This window comes from Mastomys coucha, unplaced genomic scaffold (assembly GCF_008632895.1).
Source record: "Mastomys coucha isolate ucsf_1 unplaced genomic scaffold, UCSF_Mcou_1 pScaffold15, whole genome shotgun sequence".
In the NCBI taxonomy this organism is placed as follows: Eukaryota; Metazoa; Chordata; class Mammalia; order Rodentia; family Muridae; genus Mastomys; species Mastomys coucha.
Genome location: NW_022196897.1, coordinates 12,583,737 through 12,603,560, shown reverse-complemented (window position 1 = coordinate 12,603,560; position 19,824 = coordinate 12,583,737). Strand labels below are relative to the sequence as shown.

The window sequence follows — 19,824 nt, the reverse complement described above, 5'->3', positions numbered from 1 at the left end:
CCTATAGAAGTTGGTTTTCTTCTTCCATCATGTGGGTCCCAGGGATCGAACTCAGGTCATCAGGCTTGGTGGCAAGTGTCTTTATCCATGACACTTGTTGTTTGCTTGACTGAATTTCTTTAGGGCTAGAGAGATGGCTCAGTGGTTAAAAGCAGTAGTTGCTCTTCCAGAGGACTTGGGTTCAATTCCTAGCACCCACATGGTAGCTCACAGCTGTCTGTAACTCCGGTCTCAGGAGACCTGACACCCTCACACAGACATACATGCAGGCAATACACCAATGCACATAAATTAATTTTTTTTATTTATTTTTATTTTATGTGTGCAAGTGTTTTGTCTGCATGCATGTAAGTGTACCATGTGCATGCAGTCCCAACAGAGGTCAGAAGAGGTTGTCAGATATCCTGGAACTAAAGTTACAGAGTTGTAAATCAGCATGTAAGTGCTGGGAATTGAACCCCAGTCCTCTGTAAGAGAAACCAAATGCTCTTACTTGCCAAGCCATCTCTCTAGTCCCTCCACCATATTTATTGAAACTGGGTCTCTCAGTAAATAAGGAGCTCCCTGCTTCAGCTGGACATGCTACTCAGCAAGTCCCAGAATTTGCCTGTCTCTGTCCCTGCCCCCACACTGCCCTAGGGTTGAGGTTACAAACACATACAGCTACCCTATGATAACCACTCCCACTATGAATGTTGGGGATCCCAACTTAGGTCCTCATGCTTAAACAGCAAGCAAGTGCTTTACCAACTGATTCAGCTTCCCAGCCCCAAGCTAGAAACATCTTAATGGTGATAGCAGATTTCTATGAGAAGTAGAAATTAGGGATGGTGAGATGGCTCAGTTGGTAAGAGCACTGACTGCTCTTCTGAAGATCCTGAGTTCAAATCCCAGCAACCACATGGTGGCTCACAACCACATGTCCACCAGCAATGCTGGTGACTGAAGGACTAAGGTCAATGTACTCACAGAATGGACAATGGACAGTGGTGATGGAGACCAAATTCCAACCACAGACCACTATGTGAGTCAATCAACATGCTGAATATATGGCAATCACTCCAGAGAACATACTTGGCATAAATTACTTAGCCTAGGGTCAGGTGAAATCAACCAGGGCATCTAGGGGTACAGCCTGGTACAAATGGGCCTATTTGGAGAGAAGAAGGCTGACCTGAGACATGTACATTGACAGCTGCTTACAGTTTGCATTCTGTCTATGTGCTGGTATGGTGGTTTGAATGAGAATGACGCCAGCAGTAGTAACCTACGCCAGCACTTAGGAGGCAGAGTTAAGGGAATCTTTGAGTTTGAGGCCAGCCTAGTCTATAGAGTTCCAGGACCCTGTTTCAAAAAACCAAATACACACACACACACACACACACACACACACACACACACACACACACACAAGATAATGACTCTCATATGTAGAAGTTAAGTCTTTAAACCACTCTTGAGCTTCTGGAGGGTGGTCTCACACTTCATGCCACCTGCCCCAGGTGGTATGGATATCAGAGGGAAACACACACACACACACACACACACACACACACACACACGCACACACACGCAGCCTTTATATTTTAATATGCCTTCAATAACTCAATAACTAAGCCACTCCTCAACCTCCACGTGGCTAACACACTCCCCTCCAATATTCTTGTTATTTCCTTCTAAAATCTATACTTTACCTCTGCTACCCCAGACCAAATTGGGGGAGTGACCCCTGGGGCCGCCTTTTCCTGATTCTGTTATGGTTGGTTCTCTGTCTTCACAGCTCTCATGTTTGCATCCTCTTCCTTCCTCCTGCCCTAGCGAGTCTCCTCCTCCCTGTCCTGCATTTCCTTTCTGGGAATCCTCGAAGTCCCACCTGTGTCCCCCTGCCCAGCCACTGTCCACTGGCTCTCTATTGACCAGTCAAAAAAACCAACTGTTGCTAGAAACCCTCCGAGAGGACATGTGAATTCTCATTTAAGCATAAATACAATCTCCAACATCTCACCCTTTCCATCCAATAAAAAAGCCTCTTTTCTCTCAGATATAAATTGAGCACAACTGTTATGGTAATTATGTAAATTAAAAAATATGATATATAACTAACATCTAGTCCAATTTTGTATTATATATATATGTATATGTATATGTATATAACTCTAACATTTATCTTAACTTATTACAATTCTAGACCCAAATTATGTTTCGGTTTTAACTTGTATTATTATCTGAAAATCATTCTTTCAAATCAACATCATCTTCCTCGATGTTAAACAACTTCAGTTTGATTATGAGACTATAACTAGTCTTCAACCCTGTCAGAAATCCAAGAATGAGTTAAGTACGACCTGAATAGACAGGAAGCATAGAACATAGGTTCCAAACCTTAGCCAGACAGCTGATACCTGGACAGCTCCCCATTCCGCAAACCGCTCAAGCATCTGCTTTAGGCTCATATATTTGCACACTTGGTCTCCATATGGAGGGACTGTTTGTGAAGGGGTAAGAGATGTAGCCTTGTTGATCCATTGTGCCTCTTTTCTTCCTGTTTGTGGATCAGGATGTGAGGTCTCCTTGGCTGCTCCAGCACCCTGCTTACCTGACAGCTGCTATGCTCTCCCACTATGGTGATGGGCTTCTATCCTCTGGAATTATAAGCCTCAAATAAACTCTTCCTTCTATAACTTGCCTTGGTAATGATGTTTTATCACAACAAAAGAAACTAATACACCTCAGAAAGGTGAACACAGGTGTTTTCCTAGCCTGTGCACAGGGTCTTCATATTGTTTAAAAGCATGAGATGGGGCTAGGAATATGGCTATGTCAATAAAGCACTTGCCTTAACTAAAAGCACAAGGACCTGACTTTGATCCTTAAAAGCCATGTTTAAAAGGCTGGACACATGGCAGTATACACTTAGCATCCCAGTGCAAGTGAGACAGTGGCAAGGGAGTCCTTCAGGTTCACTGGTCAGCCTAACCAGCAGGCTTCAGGTCAATGAGAGATCCTGCCTCAAAGGATCTCTTGTGGATGTGTTCCTGAGGATGACACCCAAAGCTGTTCTTTTAGCCTCTATTCATTGTGGTGATTTTGAATAAGAATGGCCCCCATTGGCTCACAGATTTCTTGGTCATCAGGGAGTGGTGCTACTTGAGAAGGGTTGGGAGGTGTGGCCTTGTTGCAGAAGTATGTCTCAAGGGATAGGGAAGGTGGGTAGGCTTTAGGGTTTCAAATGTTCAAGCCAGGCACACCCAGTGTCTCCATCTTCCTACTGCCTGCCCATCTGGATGTACAACTCTTAGCTCCTTCTCCAGCACCATGTCTGCCTGCATGCTGCCATGTTTCCCACCATGATGATAATGGACTAAATCTCTGAATGTAAGCCAGCTCCAATTAAATGCTTTTATAAGCATTTCCATAGTCATGACATATCTTTAAGACAATAAAATACTAAGACACATGTATATATGCGTATTTTCATGCATTAAAAAATATGAGGGCCAGGCATGGTGGCACATGCCTGTTTACTATAGCACCCAAGAAGATAAAACAGGACCCAGCCTGACTACACACACACACACACACACACCCACGCGTGCGCGCGTGCAGAGAGAGAGAGACAGACAGACAGACAGAGGCAGACTGAGGGGGGGGGCAGACAGATGAGGGGGAGAGTAGGAGAGAAAAATAACTCAAAACACATATGTGAGGATGTAGTTCCCACAGATGCACTGATTTGGGCCCAGGTTACACCTATAGATGTGGATCCCCACTACTGGTAGGCCTGGATAAAGAAGAAGGCCATAGTGCAGGTCACAGATACCCCAGGAAGCACTGGAAGGATGTGCTCCCTAAAATGGGAGAAAGAAAGAAGCAGGTTGTGTGGGGATCAGAAGTTGTCACCACCCCTTTCTGAGCCCACAAACTTACATCTAGCTTCATCAGGGTAAGGAGGTCCTTCGTGGCAGCTCTGAAGATAGCATCTGTCTTCCCATAGGGCCCAGTCTCATCCCTGGAATTCTCTGAGTAGTGGAAGATGGCAGAGGGGGTCTCTGCAACACCTTTCTTGGACTTGAAAAGAACAAAGATACAAGTCATCAAAAGAGGTCTGATGAGGAAAGAATGTGCGTGCATCTCCTCGACCTAACACTGATTCTGGGGACGTCAGCCGTGGGCTAACCCACAGCACTAGTAAATGGGAACAGGCAAGGCACAAGGGGACAAGAAGGAGGGCATGGGTGGGCATACCTTGCTAGCCGAAGAGTTCCCAAGTTGCTCATCTGAGTATGGCAAAATCCTAGCACGATTGTACGCCATCCCCAGGTCTGAGGTAGCCCCCTCATGGCTTTCTACAAACAGAAAGAAGACTTAGTTCACTGCTCAGCTGCTGGCCCATATGCACAGGCACAGAAAGGGCAAGCGGATCGAGCTTCTAACAGCATGAACGTGTAGACAAGACTCAAATCTCTAGACATCAAGGTTGTTTTGCTAGCATTTTTGTTACAATATCATTAGTCCATTTGTATTTGGACATCTGAAGGAGGTACTACAAAAAGCAGAGACTCACACCTTCAATCCCAGCACTCATGGCAGAGGCAGGCAGATCTCTTGATTTCATGGCTACCCTGGTCTACAAGTCTAGTTCCAGTACAGACAGACTATACAAAGAAACTCTGTCTCAAAACAAAACAAAACAAAACAAAACAGGACATGACAAAACAAAACAAGACAAAAACCAAAAAAAAATTCAAAAAGCCAAAAAGCAAAGATGTCTGTTTAGCTCCTGGTTTCAGAGGCTGGGAATCCAGGCCTGTCTGGCCCGAGGTAGTCAGCTTCTTCTAGCTCTTGTTCTATATAGTAAGTCAAAAAAGCAGAAAGAAAAGCAGTTACATGCACAAAGAGCCAAACAAATGTAGTGGCATTGCCTTTTAAAGGTGTTTTACCATATTTTATTTATTTATTTTGTGTGTATATTATTTGTGTGTGTAATTTTTTTGTTTTGTTTTGTTTTTGGCTTTTTCGAGACAAGGTTTCTCTGTGTAACCCTGGCTGTCCTGGAACTGACTCTGTAGACCAAGCTGGCCTTGAATTTAGAAATATGCCTGCCTCTGCCTCCCAAGTGCTGGGATTAAAGGCGTGCGCCACCACCGCCTGGTATGTGTATAATTTTTTAAACATTGTTTTAATTTAAAAAGAAACAGCTCTGTCACTAGGGAGATAACTCAGTCAATACAGTACTTGCCACACAAGCATTAAGAACTAATTTATACCCCAGCACACACATTAAAAGTTAGGAGAGGCTTACAAACATTGGTAGCTCCAGTTCCAGGGGAACGAGCACCCTCTTCTGGCCTCTGTGAGCACTAGACACTCATGCAGTTCACTTACATACATGGGTGGAGTCAAACCAATCATACACACAGAATAAAAGTAAATAGGGACTGGAGAGACGCTCACCGGTTAAAGGACTCTTGCTGCCTTTGAGGGGAACATGGTTCAATTCCAAGCACTCACATGGCGTCTCACAACTGTTTACAATTCCAGTCCTAAGCCACCTAACACCCTCTTTTGACCTTTTCACGTACCTGGCACATATGCATTGCACATTTATACACACAGGCAAAACACTTATATAAATAAAATAAATATTAAAAAATTAAAAATAAATAAACAAATCCTTTTAAATAAATAAATGGTCAGTTGAAAGGTAGAAACAGGAAGCTCCTTGGGTCTTGCTCATCAGTCAGCCAGTCTACCTGCTGGACAATCCTGAGGCCAGTGAGAAACCCTGCCTCACGGCTCCTGAGGAGTGAGACCTTTTGCAGCAAAAGGTGTCTTTTTTTTTTTTTTTAAGTTTTATTTATTATTATATGTAAGTATACTATAGCTGTCTTCAGACACATCAGAAGAGGGCGTCAGATCTCATTACAGATGGTTGTGAGCCACCATGTGGTTGCTGGGATTTGAACTCAGGACCTTCAGAAGAGCAGCCAGTGCTCTTAACCACTGAGCCATCTTACCAGCCCTGGTACTTTACCTTGGAAGGCTGAAGTGTTAGAGCCACTTCCCTGGGACTGCCTGAGCTCATCTATTTCCCCATGGATGGAAGGCAGAGGTACTGAGCAGCTCCTCTTCAGCATAGGCCCAGAGACTGTCACGCAGTTGCTCCCATGATCTGGGGGAGATAGAAAGGAGTTACTCCAGCTCTGTCTGGTTCCAGTTAGTACCGATGGCTCAGAGAACAGAGTCCCCACAAACAGCACATGACCAAGGCCCTCCCAAGTACCCTGTGAGCCTGCAGATAACTTACCCACAAACAGGGCCTTTAGGCAATCTCACTGTTAGCACTTGCCAGGGGAGTAACCGAAGAATGTTAGCCTCAGGCTGGCCTTCCAATCCTTCCTCCCTCTTGGACATCTTTCTTTATGGGCCTCCTGAACTGAGTACCCCTCTAACCACCCACATGCTCTGAAACTAAACTGGCAAAGGAACCTGCCAGTTGCCCCCTTTTCCATGGCCTTCTTCTGTAGAGATGACCATTAGCACACCTGTGGCAAACCTCGGCTTGAGTGTTCCACCTGACCTTCAAAGGACCCTGGCCTAGCCTACCACATTGGACACTGTGTGCTCCTGTCTGCTTCCAAAGAGGTCTTTAGACCTCCTCACTCCAATCTCTATGAAGACAACACTGGAGAGCTGCCCTCAACCGTCTTCAAGAGAATAAGACTTGAGGTTCCATCCATCACTTAAGCTGACCAAAATTTCAGAGACAAAAGCACTAATCAGGAAATAGATTTAGACACCAATTTTTGCAGCGGGTAAGAGCACTGACTGCTCTTCCAAAAGTCCTAAGTTCAGATCCCAGCAACCACATGGTGGCTCACAACCATCCGTAATGAGATCTGATACCCTCTTCTGGTGTGTCTGAAAAGTGTGTCTGAAAACAGCTACAGTATTACACAGGCTGGAGCCGGAGCAGGAAGCAGGGAGTGAGGAGTGAGGAGCCGGGCCTGAGTGAGGAGCGGGGCCAGAGTGAGTAGAGGTCTTGAGTTCAATTCGCAGCAGCCACATGATGGCTCATGGCCATCTGTACAGCTACAGTACACTCATACATATAAAAAATAAATAAATCTTTTAAAAAAATGACACCAATTTTAAAGTACATTTCTGGGGAAAACCAGATCAACCAGGGATGTGTTTCAAGGTCACTAAGGCCCAAAGCCTTGTCTTAGACAGGACCCAATGGACAGTTCCAGTCTACCTCATACCATCAGCTGCTTCACTTCACTTCATAAACTGTTTTTAGTCACCTGGAATCCTTCACAGATTATTATGGACTATTAAGACATTGAAGGTATATCTACTTTCAAAGTAGCTTTGTGGTAATAATCTAGAATAGGCAATATATGCCATTAAATATGCCTGGGCAATTCATCCCCCTTGCTCTTGAGAACCAGGAGTGGTGCGGATCAGAAGACAAAGCTGAGCACTTGTTCTCCTGAACAGCACCCTGTGGAGCAAGCCCCACGCTGGGAAGTACCAAAAGACAGAGGTGAGAGTCTTGGATACATGCAACATGGCCCAGGCCATGAGGGGTTAACTGAGGGAAGCTTCAGAGGGCTGAGACAGATAAGAAGTCTGGGCACATAGGACAGGAACTGAGGGCGGGTAAGAATTGTAACCATGGGAGGAGCCCTAGGATTACTGGGTACCTGTGAGGAAGCCTCAGGTCAGAAAACTCTGCCCCCAGTGACTCTGACTCAGGCAGAGGAGTGCCTCGGCCACAGGCTCTTGTCCAATCACAAATGGTACCAAGTTCAAGACGCCCACCTCTGTGGTCTGGACAAGATGACACTGAGGGGCGGGACAGCTTAACTCATTTAATGACATATAGAACCTGTCTTATTACATGGGGCCATGTAATAAGACCTAGGGACAGGTGAAGAAACCTGGAGACAGTGAAGAGACCTGGACAGTGGGGTGAGAAGGTCCTGAACTGTAGCAGTACCTGAGCTGCTGAACTCTGGGGGCCTTGGGGACCTCTCAGGCTGCTCCTCTAGACCACATGACATCTGCCTCTTGGCTCGTCCAGCCACACTTGCTACTGACAAGAGAGGGATGGCTTGGCTCTCCTGGGGGATGAGAAGAACATTAGATCTGCTCGAGGAATTCCCTGGGTTCCTTATAAGCATGCTATCAGAAGAAGACAAGACTCGGAATCTAGGCAGCTCAGAGAGCGTGAACTGGTTAAGGTTCCGTGTGTTGTTCTCTTAGGTTCTGCCTAACTCTTCATACAGCCACAGTAACAACCCATGCAGTCAGAAACCTCAACTCTTCGTTAGTAAGGAAATCATGTAACATAAAAGAATATTTCTAAAAATACCAGCAACTTTGCACGACAAACTCTAAATATCACCCAAACTAGAGAAACCATCATACGTACTCGTGGGTACCAACTCGAAGGAGTTCTGTTGGGGCTTCACTTGTGTGTTTCACAGTAACTTCCTCTGCCCTTGCTTCAGGTACAGAAACAGAGCAGTAAATGAAGCCACTGGCTCCGTTCTTACTAAGCCCTTCTAGCTAAGAACCAGTTTTGCCCCATTTCACAGGCTATGACTGGCTGCAATTTTACCAGGAGGTACAAAATCGGAGATTCTAGGCCTTGGCACCTTGGCAATGCCCCAACCCTTCCAAGTCATAGCTTAGTAATAGCTCAGCTTAGTGCTAAGTCAAGGGGAGTCACGGACAGAGGACAAGGCAAGAGGAACACAGGGAAAGGACTGATGACCCAGCCCACAGTCTCAGTACCCAGATGACTAGATTCATCCAGAATTATGGTCTAATTATGGCATAACAGGACTACTGGCAGGCAACAAAGCAGGCCAATCTCTCTTGTTTGACAACTACACGCTCCAAGTCCTATCAGTAGAGTCGCCCAGTGCACCAGTGTGCAAATACAAGAACATAAAGCCAGCCCACCACCGCTTCTCAAAGTCTAGTCCCACAACTAGGACCACGTGCAGGACGGCTGTGCTGGCTGGCACAGTCAGGTGCTCTGGAGAAAGATCTACCATCCCGACAGTGGGCTATGCTAGAGGCCTGCACTCACAGGGTTGAAGAGCTCTGTAGTCAGCCCCAGGTAGTTGTGCAGAGCCAGGAAAGTCACCCGCTGCAGCCGTACCATGATAATCTGCAAGAGACACTGAGGTGTGAGACGTCTAGACTAGGCACCAGCAGTGCCACATGGACTACCTGCTGAGCCCCACAGCACAGGCCACAGACCACAGATCACCTTTTTCAGGGCCCAACAACCCACCATTTGTGGAGCAGGGTGCTAACATGAGGAACAATGTGGGACACATAGGAATTAAGTAGTGTTTTTAATTTTCTATAAATCTAAAATTAAAATGAAATATTTAGTAAGAAATTTAAAAATCTCTTTTGGGAGAATGTGAGGTCTAAAAGCATCTGTGGAGTTTTTTATATTAATGTATGTGTGTGCATGCATATGTGTGAATAAGAGACAGATGTTTGTACGTGCACATGGCTCCTCAGGAGTCAGCCACTACGTTTGCTTATGACAGGGTCTCTCACTGGGCCCTGGAATTCATCATTACATTAGCCTAGATGGCCAACAAACCTCCCTGGACACATGCACTCAGCTTTCTACCATTATTTTAAAATAGCACTCCCTAGAATCCACATGTGCAGCAGTAAATCCTGCCAGCAAAGCCAATTCTGCATCCTCCGACTCACCCACGATGCTGACTATGTTGAGTCCTAACGGGATCTATGCCAGTGTGCAGCTCCAGTGCCCGAGATGCCCATGGTAAACAGGAAAGCCAGTCTTAAAAAAACTCACCTGCACAACCCTCACCAGAGTCTCGGGGTATTTCTCAAAAACTCCCTGAAAAGCTGCCGCAGGAAGCCAGAGCACAGTGGACGAGGCAGCTGCACGGGCAGAAACTGTTTTGTATGGAGCAGCGTGACCCTGTAACAATGGCTCGGTTAGTCCTCCATGAGGAACCCAGAAAGCTCCTGGGGAATTCCCACCACCCACAGAGGCTTCTGGGGGTCCTGTCTGACTTCTACTCACATAGCTGTGAACTTACCAGGCATGCTGTAGACACTGGTAATTTTAATGTAAACCAAAATTTGTCACAGCGAAACATAGCAAAGGTTTGGCTGACAGGAGTTGTAGGTCAGGCCCACTGACCTGCATGTGTACTAGGTAATGCTTTTACATGCTCTCTCCTGTGATTCATAGGCCTGGCTCTTCAACATCCAACCCTGGCTATAAACCCTTGCCAAAAGGATACAAAAGACCCAACCCATATATATGCTTTCTGAAAAGGTCACAGACAGCAGACACCATCACCATCAAATAGCCACACAAGAGTTGTCATACACTCACTAGAGCCGCCATGCATGTTCAGGTATCCCCAAGGAGGGGCAGCGCTGCTTCCAGAATACAGCAAATGTAAAGATGCTATAATGTATACATATAGGTTTCTATGTTCCTATTTCTTGCTAAATATCAGGGGTTGGGGGGTGTCCTAGGTCACATGGTATCTGCATCCTTAACTCTGTAAAAATCAAAACAAAGCCAAGCAAAATTTCTACCGGAGAACCAAACAAAAACCCCACCAAATTATCTTCCACAGTGGCTGCACCATTTTGAATTCCCGCCAGAAGTGGGTGTGACTTCCTGCTACTGTCCTCACAGTATTTACTACTGTCAGAATTACAGAGGTCAGCGGGTTTGTAGCCTCTAGTGCTTGGAGACCTTTAGAAGTTCCTGCATAACTGAAATACCTCATGGCAGATTAGGGAAGGTTGAAGAAGCTGGATATGGTGGCGAATGCCTTTAATCCCAGCATTCAAGAGGCAGAAGCAGGTGGAAGAGTTTGAGACCAGCCTGGTCTACAGAGCAAGTTCCAGGACAGCCAGGGTTATACGGAGAAACCCTGTCTAACTGTTACCTGTCTAACCTGCCATTCTGTGCTGTTACTAATGGTATAAGGAAACTTTCTCATGTGCTAATACTAGGAAACTTTCTCATGTTCTAGTTAATTGGAGATTCTGTTATGTTCTGTGCTTTGGTGTTCTTGGAAACCAATCACAATAGAAGTCAGTTAGTACTGCTTTGTATAGTTAGTTATAAGCTTGGAATTGAACCAACTGTCAGGCAGCGCTTCCTGCTCCTATGAGTAAGATTTTATGGTTTTTGTTTTTATAAGCTGCCCCTGGGATGGACCCCAACATGAGAAAGACACCTGTACCAATGTAAGCCATTTGGAATATGACTTCCATTTTGAGTAGGAGTTTAAGTTCCCGAGACCTCCCTCTATGGGAACTGAACAAGCATAACTGACATCCTGGTTGGCAAGTTAAGACATGAATATTAGGCAAGGCAAGTCTCCTGCCACAGTTGAATACCCGAACCAATGCAAACAGGATAAATGTACAATAGAGGCATATTCTTAAGGAAATCCCCTATCCCTAAATCCTGATTGGCGGGACAACTTGGCACAGATATTTGTGGATTTTAGGCTTAAAGCTCTATAGAATCTTAACTCAATGTCACAGCCAGCTCCCAAGTCTGGTCTGTGTTTGAGTGGCTTGTGTGGCAATTCCCAGACCCCAACAACAACAACAAACAAAAAGCTAAAAAGAAAAGGCTGACGATTTTTTAGGAGGCAGAGCATCACTGGAGAATGTAGTCACTAGATGTAGGCCTTGAGGTTTTGTAGATTCCAGTTCCTTTTCTTTCTTTCTTTCTTTCTTTCTTTCTTTCTTTCTTTCTTTTATGTATATATGAGTACACTGTAGCTGTACAGATAGATGGTTGTGAGCCTTCATGTGGTTGTAGGAAATTGAATTTAGGACCTCTCTGCTCACTCCGGTCAACCCCGCTTGCTCAGGTCAGCTTCACTGGCCCCACTCACTCTGGTCAACCCTGTTCACTTACTACAGCCCAAAGATTTATTTATTATTATAAATAAGTACACTGTAGCTGTCTTCAGACACACCAGAAGAGGGCGTCTGATCCTGCGAGCCACCATGTGGTTGCTGGGATTTGAACTCAGGACCTCAGTGCTTTTACCTGCTAAGCCATCTCAGCAGCCTTCCTCTGCTTGCTTTTGTGGATGCAATCTGACCAGCTACCTCCCCACTCATGTCATCATACCTTCCCTACCATGATGAATCGCAAACTGTAATCCAAATATGGCATTCTTCCCTTAAATCGTTTCTTGTCAAGGACTGTGTCACACCAGTGAGAAATGTAACTAAGGTACAGTTGTTTGTCAGAGAAGGGTGCTCCATGCTCCCATATAAGCCAGTTCAATAGGCCACACTTGGACCGGGCAGTGGTGGTGCACGCCTTTAATCCCAGCACTTGGGAGGCAGAGGCAGGTGGATTTCTGAGTTTGAGGCCAGCCTGGTCTACAGAGTGAATTCCAGGACAGCCAGAGCTGGGTAGAATATTTACTTTGGTCCATGATTGGTACCATATCTGAGCTAATAAGATATCTGACCATGCTTTCCCACAAAAAGTTCACAGGACATTATAATCTGCCCCTCCTAGTTCACAGGACATTATAATCTGCCCCTTACTAGTTCACAGGACATTATAATCTACCCTCACTAGTTCACAGGACATTATAATCTACGCCTCACTAGTTCACAGGACATTATAATCTACCCTCACTAGTTCACAGGACATTATAATCTGCCCTCACTAGTTCATAGGACATTATAATCTACCCTCACTAGTTCACAGGACATTATAATCTGCCCTCACTAGTTCACAGGACATTATAATCTACCCTCACTAGTTCACAGGACATTATAAAATCTGCCCTCACTAGTTCACAGGACGTTATAATCTATCCTCACTAGTTCACAGGACATTATAATCTGCCCTCACTAGTTCACAGGACATTATAATCTGCCCTCACTAGTTCACAGGACATTATAATCTACCCTCACTAGTTCACAGGACATTATAATCTATCCCTCACTAGTTCACAGGACATTATAATCTACCCTCACTAGTTCACAGGACATTATAATCTACCCTCACTAGTTCACAGGACATTATAATCTGCCCTCACTAGTTCATAGGACATTATAATCTGCCTCTTACCTTTGTGATTATACCTTGTAGAGCTTCCCTAGAAGGACGGGTTTTTAGCTGTTGGATTGTAGAATATCAAACTGGATAGAGTCCACACAACACCATGTGCCTGTGGGCTGTGAGTTCTAATTCTTTCATTTCCAAAGCCTCGGGTCTCATGTTTCACTCTGCTACCAAATATCACTCAGGAATAACCTGGGATCTAGACTGAAGTCTGAATATTAATCTAATTCTCGTCACCTTTGCTCTACTGCTTATGACCTATCCTGAGACTAAAAGAGTTTCACAGGCAGAAATGGTAGGTCTTTTGTTTCTGATGTCTCTGCTCTCTAAAGGAATATATATAGTCATAATCCCATGGATTAAGACAAAAGCCAGAGTTGGACATGAGAAACCCTGTCTTAGGGTAAAAAAAAAGCCAGTTAGGTATGGTGGACACAGTTATCTCAGTACCTGGGAAGTAGAGGCAAAAGGATTCATTGCAATACTGTCTCAAAAAACAGAGTCTGGAGCCAGGCAGCGGTGGCACACGTTTTTAATCCCAGCACTTGGGAGGCAGAGGCAGGCAGATTTCTGAGTAGGAGGCCAGCCTGGACTACAGAGTGAGTTCCAGGACAGCCAGGGCTACACAGAGAAACCCTGTCTCAAAAAAACAAAAAAACAAAACAAAACAAAAAAAAGATTCTGGAGATGTATCTCTACAGAAGAGCCCTTGTCTAGCATGTGAAGACCCTGGGCTTCATCCTCATCTACCCATGAGATCCTACACAAAGACATACAAAAGGCCTCCAGACAACATTATCTAGGGCTCTCAACCCCTGAAGGAAGAATCCTTCAGTTTACTGTCCTGTTTCCTGCATAGATTCCCCAGATGACAACCTGGACCATAAATAGGCATTTGTCTTTTTTCGATGTGTGAGTATACACACACACACACACACACACACACACACACACACACACGTAAGCAAAAGAACATATGTAGTGCAGTGTGTGTTAGAGGTCAGCTCTTTACCTCTTGCCTTGCGTCTGCTTCTATGCAGCTTACTCTAGACTAGGGGGCCTTCACGCTTCTGGACTATTCTCCTGCCTCTGCCTCCCATCTCAGGTATCTGTAGACCAGGCTGGCCTCCAACTTACAAGGACTCATCTGCCTCTAGACTGCTGAGATTATAGTGTGTAATCATTTCTACTGTACTCTGTTTTTAAGTGGCTTCTTTTTTTTTTAAGATTTATTTATTTTATTTATATGATTACACTGTAGCTGTCTTCAGACACAGCAGAAGAGGGTAATGGATCCCATTACAGATGGTTGTGAGCCACCATGTGGCTGTTAGGATTTGAACTCAGGACCTCTGGAAGAGCAGTCAGTGCTCTTAACCACTGAGCCATCCCTCCAGCCATTTAAGTGGTTTCTTTCTTTTCATAATGAATCCATGTAATTACTGGTTGAGTCAAGGAGATTTTTAGCAAACAGAGTGTCTTGTGACACCCCAAGTCAATACCTAGCACAAGGGCAGTAGTGGCGCAGAGACTGGCGAATTTCTGAGTTCAAGGCCAGCCTGGTCTATAGTGTGAGTTCTAGGACAGCCAGGGATATACAGATATACAGAGAAACCCTGTCTTGAAAAACAAATAAACAAACAAACAAACCCAAAGTACCTAGCACATACCCGTGACATGCCACCACTGATCTGATCTCAACCACAGAGCTAGTACAAGCAGCCCAGGGTCAAAACTTCTCATCACCTCATTTGAAAACAGTATTTTAGAGGAAGGCCATGGGGCAGCTGGATCTCTAAGTTCAAGGCCAGCCTGGTCTACAGAGCAAGCTCCAAAACAGCCAGAGATGCACATAGGAACCCTGTCTCCAAAAAAAGGAAAGAAAGAGAGAAAGAGAGAGAGAGAAAGAGAGAGAGAGAGAGAGAGAGAAAGAGAGAGAGAGAGAGGAGTGTTTTGAGCAGTGTAACTTATTAATTTACGTACTGTTGATAGATCATACAGTCTATAATGCTAAAATATCTACCATTGAGCCTTTGAGAGGAAGGCTGGCTAGCCTCTGCTCTTCGGCACTTGAACTTGTGTACATAGATAACAGTATGTCCTCTGGGTCTGGACAGTGGTTCTACAATGCACTTATAACACACTTCTGCAGTCTCACACAAATGGACAGCAAGAGATGGGGAAGCTCCTGATCTCAAGGAGAGAGCAAAAGTATACAGGGGGTGGGGGTGGGGGGCTCAGGAAAGCAGGCAACATTATTCAGAGGAGAATGGAGAAAGCTCTTAAATGCTGAGTGTGGCACCACATACCTATAATTCCATTATTAGGAAGGTAGATGCAGGAGAATTGCCACATGTGTGAAGCTAGCCTGAGCAAGCTTCAGGTCAACCTTGACTCTAATAAAAAGGGGGTGGAGGTGGAGATAAGGGGCAGAAATGGGCAGATCCCTGAAGCTCACTGGTCAGCTAGTGGAACTAGCTGAAACAAGTCACTGATAAGCTTAGGCTAAGAAACCTTGTCTCAACAAAAGGTGGGAAGGAATTGAAAAAAGGATCTGCCTTTGGCTGCGACAAACATGCACACATGTGCAATGCCTACACCATAGTTTTAATTTAAAAAGGGGGATACGTACACACAGCTACATTAAAAGGTACATATATACCACACACATCAATCTTTTTTAATTAAAGAAAAAGGGTTCAGGAGAAATGACAAAGAGCCTAAGACAACTTGCTGTTCTTGCTGGGTTCAAGCTCCATGGTGGCTCACAACTGTCTGTACTCTAAGTTCCAAGGGATTCAATACCTTCTCCTGGCCTCAGTGGTTACCAAGCACCCAAGTTGTACACATGTAGGAATATACTCATACATGTAAAAATCTTTAAATATCTAAAAATAAAGTTGAAATTAACAATTAAAAACTCAGTGGAAGGGGACCAAAGAAATGTACAGTGCTGGAGGCTGGAGAGATGGCTCAGCAGTTAAGAGCATTGACTGCATTTCCAGAGCTCCTGAGTTCAAATCCCAGCAACCACATGGTAGCTTACGACCATCTGTAATGAGATCTGACTCCCTCTTCTGGTGTGTCTGAAGACAGCCACAGTGTACTTACTTATATATAATAAATAAATAAATCTTAAAAAAAAAAAAAAAGAAAGAAAGAAAGGTACAATGCTAACAAAGCTACTTCTCTTGCTGGAGCCTGGGTTCAGATCCCATCACTCACTTGGCCATTGACGACTACCTAGCACTACGGTTCCAAGGGGTATAATACCCCCTTCTGAACTCTGTGGGACCCTGCACATGTGTAGTGCACAAACATATTCTCAGGCACACACATAAACATACTTCCAGGTATAAACATAATACATTAAAAATAAGTAATTCAATGGAAGACAACAGAAAACCAGCTGTCTGACACAATGCAAACACACACAAATTACAGTGAAATTACATACACTAAATCATATACAGTAGTAGGTTTAAGAGAACGATAAGGAAGAGCAGTTCTATTTGTAAGATCTCACAAATGCTCGCTTCCTGCACCTTCTTCAGGAAGCTAACAGAGGGTCTGCGCCACCAAAAACAAGAAAGGGGATGAGGAGGAACAGGAGGCCCTTCCAGCAGAGTACAGGGAATCCCGGGTAGCATGAGATGGCAGGATGGGGAAGGTGGGATGGTTTCCCAGAGAAAAGTGCTCCTCATGGAGCACAGGACAGGGTAGACCTCTAAAATGTTAACTGCAAGAGAATAAAAGCTGACAAGCAACCAGTTTCCCTGGGACACTCTGTGACTCAGCTTTGAAAGACATGCATGGAGTCTTAGTTTTAGCCCTGTGATTAGAAACAAGGGGATGGAAGAAGCAGTGAGAGCAATATGGGCAGGCAAGAGGGGTTCTCTGTTCTCCAGGAAAGACAGTGTGCCTAAGACAGAACATGTACAAAACACATGTGTTAGAAGAACCTGAGAGTTGGAAGGTCACGGGGAGCCCAGACGATTGTTTATGAAACAGCAAGTGCATCCTAAAATGTCTGTACATGCTATTTTGTAAAAATTCTAAGTTCTTTCCAGGTATGGTAGAGAACATCTTTAATCCAAGCTCTTGGAAGACAGAGACAGACAAAACTCTGTGAGTTGGAGGCCAGTGAGTTCCAGGACAGCCTAGGGCTGTCCAAAACAACAAAACAAAACAAAACAAAACACTAAAACATTTTAATTGTAAAATGTAATAACTAAAAACATGTAGTAAGACTGAAAAAAATGACCAGGTAATAGTAATACAGTGGTCATCTTCTCTCCAGGGTTCATCCCTCTATCTTTTTTACCCTGTCTAGACTCGGAAGATGGACTCCTCCTATAGGGAAGGGGGCCAGCCTGATGTGTACACAGTGAGATAGTCAATTCAGAAGAAACCCTGGCCTTGGTCCCAGCCATAACCTACTTTCTCAGCATATTCATCACATGCTGGAATAAATGACATTCAGTTTAAAAACCATAATGAGTGCTGGGTGGTGGTGGAGCACGCCTTTAATCCCAGCACTTGAGAGGCAAAGGCAGGTGGATTTCTGAGTTTGAGGCCAGCCTGGTCTACAAAGTGAGTTCCAGGACAGCCAGGGCTACACAGAGAAACCCTGTCTCGCAAAACCAAAACAAAAAACAAACAAACAAACAAACAAAAAACCCACAATGAGACCAGGATCAAAAACAAAGAAAGAAAGGTCCATGCCATAGTTACATAAAATTTTTTGCTTAAAAGAAAAACTAGGGCTGGAGGGATGGCTCAGCGGTTAAGAGCACTGATTCCTCTTCTGAAAGTCCTGAGTTCAAATCCCAGCAAACACAGGTGGCTCACAACCATCCGTAATGAGATCTGACACCGTCTTCTGGTGTGTCTGAAGACAGCTACAGTGTACTTACATATAATAATAAAAAAATATTAAAAAAAAAAACTCTCTCTCTCCTCTGTTCCTGCTACTGCCCCCCTCTCCCTCTCAATTAAACCTCTTACACATGAAAAAAAAATTAAAAGAAACAACAACAACAAAAACTTAGCTAGCAGGATGGAGAAATAAAGCAGTTATCAAGTGGCTAACTGGTCTACTTACCCCATATAGACCAAAGTCCTTCTACATATCTGGAGCATCCTCAGAGGGAGCTCCAGCACCAGGAACATAATAGCTTCCTCAAAGCCAAGCATCAGTCTTTCAAAGGCAATTCAAAAACATTAAAAGATGGACGTCTTTTTCCCTTGAGCAAGCAACAGCCCCAACTCAGGTCAAGTAGGGCACAGTAAGACACAGAGGTCTTTATGCCTCTAGGCCACTAAACAAGACTAAGCATTCTTTGCCTGATAGGCAACAGTTTAGACACACAAGACACCCCAGCATATTTGCATGCATGCAACTATGCATCAGTGATCAGTGGGTCCCACTAAGGCTCTTCATGTGATCCTTGGACAAAGTCTTGGACTCCTGGGTTCAGCATGTCTGAATACCCTCACATAAGGCTCTACTTAATTTCTCTGCTTAACAGTCTAGAACAGAGGTGTGATGGTTAACCTTCATCGTGAATGTGGCTAGATCTGGAATCACCATCGAAACACACCCCTCAGTGTGTATAAGAGAATGTTTCTAAACAGGCAGTGATGGTGCACGCCTTTAATCCCAGCACTTGAGAGGAAGAGGCAGGCAGATTTCTGAGTTTGAGGCTAGCCTGGTCTACAGAGTGAGTTCCAGGACAGCCAGGGCTACACCTAGAAACCCTGTCTCCCTATTGTAACCCTCCTGCTTGACCCCGCCTGCCTCTCATAACCACACCTCTCTGCCCACCTCCTGCTATTTGCCACGCCTTCCAGTTACATCGGAAGTCCCACCTCCAGAGACTGAATAAGAAGCTGCTGATTGGACCCGCATGCTGACGAACTTGGGGGAGGGGTTTTGCCTCACCTAGTCTACCTGATGGCTGGTAACAAAGAGACCATTAAATGCAATATGGCTGGATGATCATACCTCTTGAGTGCTGTCTAATTTTTAAGGTGCCTTCCACGTGGGTAAGATTAATTATGGCTAGCCAATTTTCTCCTGACTCCATATTTCCAGTAAACCCCTTCCTATGGTTACCGCTGGACGGTAACACCTGTCTCAAAAAACAAAAACAAATAAACAAACAAAAAGAGAGAGAGAGAGAGAGAAAATGTTTCTAAAAAGGTTTTAACTTAGAGAGAAGCCCCACCTTGAATGTAGGGCAGCACTAAGCCAGGGGTCTCATTCCTTCTCACAGTGGGCCACACCTTTAATCTGTGAGCTGAAATGAGCCCTGCCTTCCTTAATTGTTTTTGTCAGGTGCCTTTGAGCCCAGCAAATGAGAGAGATACAGGCTGACATGATTGTTCTGTTCACTTCTGTATGTGAACAAATACAATAAGACACAAATAGTGTGGGGCTGGAGAGATGGCTCAGCAGTTAGGAGCACTAACTGCTCTTCCAGAGGTCCTGAGTTCAATTCCCAGCAACAACATAGTGGCTCACAGCCATCTATGATGAGATCCAATAGCCTCTTCTGGTGTATCTGAAGACAGCTGCAGTGTACTCATAAAAAAAAATAAAAATAAATTTAAAAAAAAAGTGAAGAATGTTGGGGGGCAGTAGCACACACTTGTTTTTTGCTTTTGTTTTTTTTTTTTTT

General features: G+C 44.6%; 1 protein-coding gene across 1 annotated transcript in view; it reads right to left on the bottom strand.

Moving 5' to 3' along the window:
* The window catches only part of Pnpla7 (patatin like phospholipase domain containing 7), a 73,100-nt gene that overhangs the window by 41,763 nt on the left and 11,513 nt on the right, over positions 1 to 19,824 (bottom strand). The window contains exons 9-14 of the mRNA XM_031369282.1: positions 9,860 to 9,988; positions 9,107 to 9,187; positions 8,006 to 8,129; positions 6,035 to 6,172; positions 4,246 to 4,346; positions 3,928 to 4,068 (exon numbers count right to left, since the gene is read on the bottom strand). Coding sequence (XP_031225142.1) covers positions 3,928 to 4,068; positions 4,246 to 4,346; positions 6,035 to 6,172; positions 8,006 to 8,129; positions 9,107 to 9,187; positions 9,860 to 9,988 — 714 coding nt within the window. The remainder of the gene's footprint in view (positions 1 to 3,927; positions 4,069 to 4,245; positions 4,347 to 6,034; positions 6,173 to 8,005; positions 8,130 to 9,106; positions 9,188 to 9,859; positions 9,989 to 19,824) is intronic.